At 52.1% G+C, this 11,311-nt stretch overlaps 1 protein-coding gene across 1 annotated transcript in view; it reads right to left on the bottom strand.

Annotated features, from left to right (window-relative positions):
• The window catches only part of ITPR2 (inositol 1,4,5-trisphosphate receptor type 2), a 177,266-nt gene that overhangs the window by 41,714 nt on the left and 124,241 nt on the right, over positions 1-11,311 (bottom strand). Inside the window, exons 38-39 of the mRNA XM_054168078.1 lie at positions 2,150-2,258; positions 343-530 (exon numbers count right to left, since the gene is read on the bottom strand). Of these exons, the coding sequence (XP_054024053.1) occupies positions 343-530; positions 2,150-2,258 (297 nt within the window). The remainder of the gene's footprint in view (positions 1-342; positions 531-2,149; positions 2,259-11,311) is intronic.

Raw genomic sequence — 11,311 nt, 5'->3', positions numbered from 1 at the left:
GCTGTGGCACAAAGACAGAGCACTCCAGCTGTGTGCCCACTGAATGCCCCCTCCCGTGCCTGCTGAATGCCCCCTCCCGTGCCCGCTGAATGCCCCCTCCCGTGCCCGCTGAATGCCCCCTCCTGCACCTGCTGCATGCCCCCTCCTGTGCCCACCACATGCCCCCTTCTGTGCCCCCCAACATGCCTCCTCCTATGCCTGCATAACCCCTCCTGTGCCCCCCACATGCCCCCTCCACACACTCCATGCACGTGCCAAGGCCAGCAGCTCTTCACAGAGCTCAGGGCAAACAGGGCAGCTCTGGCACCTGGAAGTCAGTGTGAGCAAGGCAGAGAAGGATACCTGTGTCTGGGTGTTTCCACCTTCAAGCAGGGCAATGCCCAGCAAAATGCCTTCTGAGAAGATCCTGTCGTTCTTGGTGCTGACAATGACATCGATGACCAGTTCTGATGCCCCTTCCTTGTCCAGAAGGCACTGAATGTCAAACATGGTCACCCCAGACTTGTCCGAGTCTTGCCCTGAGAATCCACCTGCAGACCAGACAAAGCCACAGCGCTGTTTGTGTCACAGGTGTGTGTGACAGCTGTGCCTTCTGCACACAGGAGCAATGTACAACCTTCCTCCGGGAGTCCTGTCCCAGGCAGATCTCCTCTCCACACAAACTGCTGCTCTGTGACACTGCAGTGTGGGGCTCCAAGAGTGGAAACAAACCAACCTGCCAAATCCTCCTTCTGTCATGATTTTCAGACTGGAGCTGAGAAAGTTCTTCAGCAGGAGGGTAGTGAGGCACAGGCTGCCCAGGGAGGCTGTGGCTGCCTCCTGCCTGGGGGTGTTCAAGGCCAGGCTGGATGAGGCCTTGAGCAGCTGAGTCTAGCTGAGAGGGGTCCCTGTCCCTGGCAGGGGGTTGGAGGAGATGAGCTCTGAGGTCCCTTCCAGCCTGAGCCATTCTGACAGTGATTGCACACTGAACCTCTGTTTTGACCCCACATAACATTTGGTCACTGCTCCAACACTATTTTGCACTCTGCTTCTCCAGTCAGGGCTGATCTACAACAGGGCTGTGTGCTGGGACATCCACTTTGGCTATGGCCATGGCTTCCACCTCGGTGCTTTGGCCAGTAAGGCTCTCAGCCCATGAACAGCACAATGCTCTTTAAGGCTTGAGGTAATCCACATCAGAGGTGCAGGGGTTAAGGAATTGTGTTAAACAGTTTGAAGTCATTAAACCCTGCACCTTTAATTAGCACAAACGAGCATCTTGCCTGCCATACTCACTGGTGCACAGATGTCACTGCATGAGGAAAACCAGAGCCGTGTGCTACTGCTCCGAGCAGAGCAAAAGCTCTCTTGCAGGGCACAGCAACCACTGCCTCAGCAGCCCCTGCTGCTTCAGCTGATGACAAGGGCTCAGACTTTCTGTGTGAGGAAGCCACGCACACCTCCCCGAGCTGCACATACACCCAGCTGCACAACCCCCAAGCTGCACACACCTTTTAGGGATGGAACTCCAACCCAGAGCACATTTTCACTCCACTGGTTGTTAAGGAGCAAAATGTGCTGTCCAGAAGCCACCCTGTAACCTCCCATGGCTTCCGTAACAGCACCACTAACAAAATAGGCTTTAAGGCACCTGCAGAGACCAGGAACTCCTCCTTCCTGCTGACAGCATAGAGCTGACACATTCTGCTGCCTCTTGGGACAGTCTGTCCCACTGCCTAGCCATGATCCTGGGGAGAAGTTTCTCATCCTATTTTTATCATGTATCAAGAAAGGATCTGGGATTTAGTTTAATTCTAGGGTGTTTTTAATTTCCAGCAACAGCAGCACCTTTGTTCCAATGGTTTGTGCTTTGCTGAATTTCTGGAGGTGGATTTGCTGGCAAATGAAAAAGGTGTTACCAGCTGGCCCTGAACTGAATGCCTGACTGTGGGGCACAGGGCAGGGCCCTGCTCTGGAGCCACCAGAGGCACAGCAGCCCAGCCAGACAGGCTGTGCTGCTCAGGGCAGGTCTGATGCACCTCTCCTTGACCTGCCTACAGAACACGCTGGATTAGTTTGCTAGCAGAAGCTCTGGAGCACTTCCAAAGTGCCTGTCAGAGAAACCAGTGCTGGTGTTTCTGAGCTCTGTGCATGGTCCACAGCGAGTTACCTCCCACTGGTGCAGTTCTGCTGTAGCTGGCAGACAGAGGCCCATTCACACCACTTCCATATTCTCCTTTAAAGTAGCGATGCAGGAGGATTTTCCTTAAAGTGTTGCCCTTTAGAAGATAAAAAGAGAAGAAATTAGGAGTGGTGGCCACATTCCTTGGCTTGAGCAGCAAGCTCTTTAACTCAGATCCATCATTTCTCAGGCCTTTCCATCACAGTTAGCAAGCACACAGAGCCAGGGTGTCCAGAAAGCAAATGCCTGGTGTTGGGCAGCAAAGCCCAAGGAAGGAACTCTAACACACTGTGGTATGACCTTGCTTTGGAATCTCTTCAAAATAAAACAGAGAAGGTCTCCCTGCTGAAGGCTCTGTGGAGGGACCTGGCTGAGGCCAATGGGATGAGGTTCAACAAGGCCAAGTGCTGGGTGCAGCATTTGAGTCACAACAACCCCAGGCTGGAGGCTAGAAACTGTCCAGCAGAGAAAGCCCTGGGGGTGCTGGACACCAGCAGCTGGAGACGGGCATCCTGGTCTGCAAGTTCTACCAGAGCCATGCTCTGCAGTCAGTGTCTGTGCCCTGCCCTGCCAGCACCTTCTGCCTGCTGCATGCAGCGGAGCAGCACAGCTCCCTGTGTCTGATCTCAGCTGCACCACATGAAATACTGACCCAGAAACGTGACAGCTGAGAGCACAGCTCAAAAAGCATTCTCTGCATCTCCTTCTTCCCTCACTTCAGAAGGTCACAACCAGTCAAACCTTTCATTCAACTCTCTGAAGAGCTTCCCTTTCATTTTGCTTCTGTTCTGCATCACAAGGCACTGATCACGAGCCGGGGGCACCAATTATTTGGCATTTTCAGTTTGCCTCCAGTCTCCTGGGAACAGCTGCAGTCAACACTTGGCTTTACAGAGGCAGAGGAGGGTGCCAGCAGCTGTAGGTGTATGCATAACCTAAAGGTTTGTAAGGAAAAGAGCACTGCAGGTCTCTGATGAGACCTGGAGACATAAAAGCAAGGAACTGTCAGCACATCTCAGATCTTCTTCCTGCCTTGTTACCTTCAAAGGCACTGGGAGGAGCAGTGATGCAGAGATGCTCCTTCTGCTGGCTAGGGAAAGGGGAATCCTGCTCCATCCAGATCCAGGCTGAGGTATGAACTTCACTGCTTGTCCCAAGAAGCAAGGCTTGAATGTCAGGATCCCTGCTCTGTCTCACTCCCTCTCTCAGCCTCCCAGGAATCCAGGTAACACAGTTCTCAGAAGCCCAGGTGTCAGCAGTCAGGGACATTGTATTTCACAAGCAAGAATCTTCATCCCCTTTGGGCAGCCACAAGGAAAGCCTTGTCACATTAGGTGCCCTTGTAAAGAGCAGGGGAGCCCAGCAGTGTGACCTGGAGCACCGCTGCCACCCCGCCACCTCCAGCACACTGCTCCCTGGAAGAGTGCTGACCCTGCTGGCCGGTGGCTGGAGTCTGCTTGGGTGGCAATGCCACAGGCAGTGCTCAAGGGCAGCCCCCTCACAGGGATAGACAAATCGCTGCCAGGGCAGCGGGGACAGCACTGATGTCCTCCTGAAGGGTTTCCTCATTTAGCCACACAGCGAATATGACTCCAGATTCAAGGCCAGGCAACAGCAGCAGTGAGCAGCCTGCAGCAGCTGTTACTGACAGGCTATGAGAGGCCAACACTACCAGCACCAGGCAGCAGCACTGGCTTCCCTGGACAGCTTTCTACACGTGGAATCATGGACTCACTACAGATGGAATAAACCTCTCAGATCATCAAGTCCAACTGTTCACCCAGCACCACCATGCCCACTAAACCACGTCCCCAGGTGTTTTATGAACCCCTCCAGGGATGGGGACTCCACCACCTCCCTGGGCAGCCTGTGCCAATCCCTGACCTCTCTTGCAGCAAAGAAATTTTTCCTCATCTCCAACCTAAACCTCCCCTGATGCAACTCGGGAACATTTCCTTTTGTTTTATCATCCCCAGCCCTGCTCTCCAGACCCTTCCCCAGCTTTTCTGCCCTCCTCTGGACCTGCTCCAGCTCCTCAGTGTCTTTCTTGCAGGGAGGGCCCCAAACCTGAACCCAGGACTTAAGGTATGGCCTCACCAGCACTGAGTCCAGGGGGCATGATCACTTCCCTGCACACATGGCAGAAGTCCTGACCTTCCAAGCTGAACCTCTCCCCTGCTGCCTCCAACACTTTCTTTATTCCTCTGGTTCAGGGTAAGGAGGTGGCTGTAAACATCCCTCAGCTGACTGCAGTCCCTCTCCAATGGCTAGGACATTGTATAGCCCTGAAAGCCCCCACAAGGGAACACAACAGTGTCATTGTTGGCCGTGAATGCCACTGCATTGTCTCCAGCAACAGCTAGGGTGAAGCCTGAGGACACAAGGAGGCAAAAACTGGTCACAACTGGTCATTGGTGGTGCAGTGTTAAACACCTAGGCAGGAGGGACAGGAGTTTTCAACAGGGAGGTGATTCCAGCAGGAAAGTGTGGAGGCAAACAAGTGACGTTTGCCAGCCCATATGCCATCAGACCAGCTGGGTTCTACAGCTACTGCAATGGTTTCAAGGTTCCCTTCCCCAGGCTGGCCAGGGGCTGGTCCCACAGGAGGCTGTAGTGTCCTGCTTGGGGGAGCTGTGGCTGGGACAGGCACCAGCAGCAGCCCCACCCTGGGTGTTCACAACAAACCTGTCCTGTCTCACAGAGCTCTGCTTACATCCTAGGAAGCTGGGACGGCAGTTACAGTGTTCAGCATGCTGAACATGATCACAGAATCCTACAGGTTGGAAAAGCCCTCCAAGATCATCCAGTCCAATCATCAACCCAACGCCACCACGGCCACTGAACCATGTCCCAAAGAGCCATGCCGATGTGGTTTCTGAACACCCCCAGGGATGGTGACTCCCCTGCCTCCCTGGGCAACCTGTGCCAGGCTTTGAGAAGCTTTTCCAAATCTCCAGCCTAACCCTCCCCTGCCACAATTTCAGGTAATTTTTTCTTCTATCACCTGAGTCTGGGGAGCAGAGCCCAACCCCCACCCCACTGCAGCCTCCTCTCAGGGAGCTGCAGAGAGCAACGAGGTCTCCTCTCAGCCTCCTCTTCTCCAGGCTGAACACCCCCAGGTTTGTGGATCATGAATTTTGCTTTTATGATCTAAAACACTGATGGCATTCAGCTCCTGGAACAGCCTGAAAAGAGCTGTGATGGTCTGCTGCTGGCAGTTACTAAATCATCACTGGGTGGCTTCTTAGGAACTATTTGAAGATCTTGTGGTCTGCAGGAGGAGAACACACTGGGTCACAAAAATATGTCATTTCACATCATCTAGGAAGACATCATGCCACCTTTTCCTGTAGTAAACAGAGGTGAGGCTAGAAGCCTGGCTTTCTCTGAAGGCTGTCCCTAGGGCACCTATTTCTATACATTGCCTCTCCTGATCCAGGAATGACATTTTCACTCCTTGGGCCGAGGCTCTGCTTCAGGAGCATTTTTTTGGTGGCTGTCTTTCACCCATTTTCAAACCATTTTGTTCCTTTGTTTCCCTTGGAGACAAAATATGGTAGAAGCAGCAGTTTGGTGCAAGTGGCTGCTGTGAAGATACCACAGATGGAAGCATCTAACCCTTTAACTTGTCACTCACCTGCTCTTAAAGAGCAAGATGGCACAGACCTCATCTCCAGAAGGGCTCAGCTGAGGCACAGAGCCACTGTGCAGATGGACTGCAAAAGCACAAGCTTGGAAAAGGGCCCCAGAGCCTTGAGCCTACCACGTCCACAGTGGAATGCTTCTGCCTGCATGGTGCCAGCAGCCTCCAGAAGGCTGTGGGCTGCGGGAGCTGTTTGTTTTGGGGGGCTGGTTGCTTGTTTTCACACAGAGGGAGCTTTTTGCTGGCTTTGATCTTTTTGCAACAAGATGTCTTCACGGGCAGTTGATAGCTGGAACTGATACATTTTCACCCACAAAATCTGACACCCAGCAGCAGAGCCCTCTGCACAGTAGGGAGTTCATTCACCCCAGGGAAAAGCACTTCTCGGTGTGAGGCTGGGTCCAGCTGGTGTCCAGCTCTGCTTCCACTAACATCAAGGGGAGGCTTGCCAGCAGCTCCAGCAGAAGGAGGAGCAGACACGTACTCTGCCTGGCAAAAGTCTTCATACAACTCTAAAAAGGAAAAAAAACCACCAGCAACCCAAAATATGCACCATGCTTCATCAGACAGCTCTCCTAGGAGAGCAGAACTGGCCACCCACACCTCTCAGCTGTCTCTCATTAGGCAGAGACACCCCCATTTGAAATGTGCCATTGTTCAGCCCCACACAAGTCTGGCACCAGCCCCACTCCTCTTCGCACAGGCTACCCACAGCACAGCAGCTGAGTGATAAACCTGAGCCTGGAGCTGCTGCAGGTTCAGACAAAACAAAGAGCTATCAGCACAGCCTTCCCTAACGCCCAGCTCAAGCAGCAGCTGTTGGGGTGCTTTAGCACTCTTCTAGTTCTTCTTTCCTTTGCAGCTCCAGGTTCCATAGAAGCTGGAAGCCTAAGGGCCAAAACATTGCAAAACAAATGCTCCTGCCTGTCCATTTTCAGTACAGGCAGGGAAAGGAGCACTGAGCACACTGCAAGGACCCCAGGTTCTGCCTGGTAACTGCCCAGGTTTGCAGCCTGCAGCAACTCAGGAAGGTATCATATTCGAAGAAAGGATTTTTTTGGCATCATCTCTAAAGGGTCTCTGCTATGAATGCAGCAGGAGAGAAAAACTGTTTGGAGTTTAGTGAAAAACCTCAGCATCCACAGCTGGGCTGAGAAGAAAGCATTTGAAAAATAGAGTTTGATTCGGTGGAGTATCAGATTGCTTTGCTGGCCCATAAAATATTGTTGTCCAACATTCATTTGGGGGTCCAAAGAGAAGATCTTTACATCTATGGCTCTCAGTGACCTGGACAAAGGTAGAGGTAGAGAATGGTTGGACCTGCTGATCTGAAAGGGCTTATCACAGCAGAATGACTGCAGGATTCCCCCAGGTGACAATCAGAGGTTCTGGTCTCTAAAGGCATCCTTTACCAGGAAAACCCACTCTGTTTCCAAAGCAGTTCTCAGCCCTCCCTTTCAAATGAGGCCAATATTAGCTTTCTGCTCTTGGAGTCGAAGATTTCATCAGTGCAAACAAATAAACCTCATCATGTCCTTTGCAGAGTGCCATGGAAATGACCCTGCCTTTGCATAATGCTGCAGCAGAGGTTTCATAAACCACTTCTCTCAGCCAGAGCTGCTGAATGCAAGGGGAATGGTTTTAATAACTTCTGGAGGTGTATTAGCTGTCACGTCCAGAACTCCATAGCTTCTTAGCTGTCATCTGACTTGAGGAGCAACAGCAACTTCTGCATGCTAAGTTTCACAAGATCAAGAAAAAGTTCTCTTCTAGGCTGGAGACAAAAAAACCCCAACCAGCAAACACAAAACCCCACAAGAAACTGAAGCCACCCTTGGACTGGTTGGAGAAATCACTATTTGCTTACAATGGATTCCCCTGTCTCTGAGCAGCTGATTACATGTTTTTATGAGGCTGTCTCAGCTGCTCAAGTTCCCCCTCCTGAAACTGATGTTTATGTAAGGCCCAACCTGTGAGCTGCTCACCAGGACATCAAACTGCCCCTCTGTATTCAACCTCTGCTAGAACTGCTGAGGTCTCTCTGTTCCTGAGAGGGCTGCTGCATGAGCCCTGGCTGGTCCACCACACCATGTTTTGGGGCACATCTAGGATGAAGCTGTTGCCATCACCATGCCCACATTTCAATTGCTTCCAAGGAGAAAATGCTGTCCCTGGAAGGCTGCTGCACATGCAGCACGCAGCTACAGGAATGCTATGCCAGATGCTTCCTCAGAGCTGCAAAGTACAGCCTGGATTGACAGTGAGCCTGCAGAAAACCTGCTCTGGAGGTCCTCTGCCCGACTGCAGCCTCTTCCTGCTGTTCCAGCAGTCCTGATGTCCCCACTAATGACATCTCTCGGGTAAATGCCATGCAGCAGCCCCACGTTAGGGGTCAAAGGCATTGTGAAAATCAAGATGAACTGCACAGTTCCAGCCCTGCAGAGGCTCGGCAGCCAGCCCGTGCTCAGCATGGCTATGAAACAAACCCCACCAAGAGTCTTAGGGGCTGCACAATTCCCAGCTCAGGCTATTCTGGTTATTAGTAAAACCCTCTCCTGTACCACATCTCTGTGAAAACCTTGGTAAAGACTGAGCAGGGTAGGAAGCAGCAAAGACAACATTACAATCATAGACTCATTTAGGTTGGAAAAGACCTCTAAGATCATCAAGTCCAACCAAAGGTAGCGCCCCAAGCTAGACCAAAAGCACATTTCACCTCAAGTTGTGTTTCCTACAGGCTGCCATCTCTCAGAAGGCTGAGAGGAGTGCCAGGAGCACACAGAGGTGTGGGAAACTGTGGCCTGAGATTGCTCGCTGTGGAAAGAGGTGAGCGGAGGTGACAGCAGCACAGAAAAGTGAGTGGTGAGGAGAGGCAGAGGTCAGGAATTCTTTCCTCCCACACTCAGGAGGGGCCCTTGAGTGGAATGGAAAATGGTCAGTGAAAAAGTGATAAAGAAATACTTGGTAAGCCACACATCATTAGGTGGCAAAACACCACCGTGGGAAGTCGTTAAGGCCAAATTTGGCAAGACTCCAGGGGGGTCTGGGCACTTCCATGGACAACAAGAGAAGCCAGCTGCAACAGCAAATGTTAGGAAACCCAAAGCAGCTATGGGAAAGAAGCCAAAGTCTGCAGCTTCAGGGGCCACAGATTTATGATCTCACTGTTAAGGATTATCCCAAGACTTTGGGAAGAATAGAAAACTTCAGCTCTGCCTACAGTGGGGATTTTTAGACCTTCTGAAGCATCTGGTGATGGCCACACAGAGAGACAGCACTCAGTGCTCTGGTCTCGTCCTCTGGCAATCCAGATGTGTTCAGAAGAGAGCAAGGAGCGTGCCAAGGCTGTCTGTGCTGGATCCACGGCCCAGTGCACGGCGACGTCAGCTCAAGAGCTAAACTGGTTCTACAAAATCTCCAATGAGGAGACAGCCAGAGCAGAACATTAAGTGACCCAAAATGTCAGCTGGAACCCTGACTTCAGCAGACCAAAAGCAGAACTGGCGTAACAAAATGCCTGTGTGCCACCTGAGCAGGGTCTGCCATCCTTCGTACACTGTGCTGAGCAAAGCAGCAGAGGGCTGGGCAGAGACACCTCAGCCTGTGAACAACAGAGAAGCTCCTGCCTAGGGAGGAGCCAGTGTCTCCAGCCAGACACTGCTGCTGAGCTGAGCACCCCCTTCCCTTAGCCAGGTAACTCCAGTCTTGCCCTTCTGCCTCCCACAGGTGACTTTTCTGCTCCTGCCCTAACAAAGTCCAGATTGCCTCATCCTCTGAGACACCCGAGAATGCCTTTGCAAGGCAGAGGCAGCCACAGCATCGGGCTCCCCAGTTCTGATGACAGCCTCTGAACACCAGAGCCTTCATTTAGCCCTAAATAACACTGCCCAGAATGTCACCATTATTTAGCTCCTTTGATTAATGACTACGTTGCAATGACTTTGTTCCACAGCTGGGTTTCCTGTACATATTAGAGGCCTTTCTGTCCCCCTGTGAGTCCACACCACAATGCAATGGCTGTTTGCCTGCTGGGGACTGTGTGTCACACAGGTGTTCCCACCTCCATACTCAGTGTCCTTTGCTGGCCCCCAGGGTCACAGGACAGGCCTTAGTGCTGGAGCTGTGGCTTCCAAACTGCTCGGGTTCAGCCAAAAGCCTGACAGATTCGTACAGTGGTAGAGGGATGATGCAGAACACTGGGAGAGGATCTGGGTTTTGTCTCTCCTGCTTTGCTGTCTTTCCATCTTTTTTCTTAGAATCACAGAATCAATTAAGGTTGGAAGGCCTCTCCAAGATCATCGAGTCCAACCGTCAACCCAACACCACCATGCCCTCCAAACCATACCCCAAAGTGCCCTGTCTACTGTCCACCTGTTCTTTAAATACCTCCAGGGATGGGGACCTCACCAGCCTCCTTGTCCCCTCTGAATTTCCCTTCTCCCTGCCTGTCCCCTGGCTGTCCCAAGGACATGTTATAACCCATGGGACACCTGATTTGCAGCTTCTCCCCTCGGTAACTCTGGTCACTGTGTCCCCGTGCCTGGTGGCACAGCTCTGGAGGAGACTGCAACAGGGCAGGGGAGCATCTGGGAAAGCAGCATGAGGCTAAAGGCAGAGCCTGGTCCTCCTCCTCCACACTCAAATTCCTAACCTGAAGACTCAGAAGAAACGCACCTGACGTTTCACTGCAGCAAAAGCTTTGCAACTGACACAACAAACCAAGATGAAGCAAAATTCTGTCCAAACAAGGGACAGGGCAAGCTCAGGATGGATGCAGCCTGGCAGGCAGAGTAAGCTCCAAGCTGGTGTCCAGCTCTGCAGAAGCTGTGGCTCCTGGTGACCTGGGTGGAACTGTGCTGTTAGAAACTTCCCATCAGGGTGGTTCTTGGGTGCTGTAGTAGAGACTTGAATTTGGAGTCTCCTTGCTGCAAAGCTCTCTCTCAACACTTTCAGCACCGGGCTCAGGTTCCGTGCGAACAGGTCTGGCCAACAGCCTCATTTGCAGTGGCAAAGGCTTTGTGCTGCCTCCACTGCAGAGGCCCCAACAGCTAATTGAAGACAAAATTCTGTTAGGAACCAGTCAGTGCCAGGGTCTTTGTAAAAATCCCTGGTGGCTAAGGCAGCCCAAGGGCAGGCAGAACATGCATGCTCTGACCTGTGTGCAAAGGCAGCCTGGGGTACAGTTGCCATAGATACCTCACTGCTTTAGGTGTAGGAGCTTAACATCACAAACAACTGCAGCACTGAGCCACTGGCCTCATAAAGCCAGTGCCAAACAACAACCAAGCCTGAGATAATGGCTGTGGTCTGTTTCCTGACACGTGAACACCGATTTTGTGCCATAGGGCAAAAGACAAGAGCAGGACAGAGAACAAGCAGCCAGGACTGGCAGGGCTCTACAAAGAGTCTGCTCCTGAGAGATGCTTGCACTGATGCTAATGAGACCTGCAGCTGGGCAGCCTGTCGCAGAGGGCTGTCCTCCTGCCTCACTTTCTGCCTAAATGAGG

The sequence above is a fragment of the Dryobates pubescens genome, chromosome 15 (assembly GCF_014839835.1).
Source record: "Dryobates pubescens isolate bDryPub1 chromosome 15, bDryPub1.pri, whole genome shotgun sequence".
Classification (NCBI taxonomy): domain Eukaryota; kingdom Metazoa; phylum Chordata; class Aves; order Piciformes; family Picidae; genus Dryobates; species Dryobates pubescens.
The sequence above is the reverse complement of the archived record's forward strand: the minus strand, read 5'-3'. Positions and strand labels throughout refer to the sequence as shown.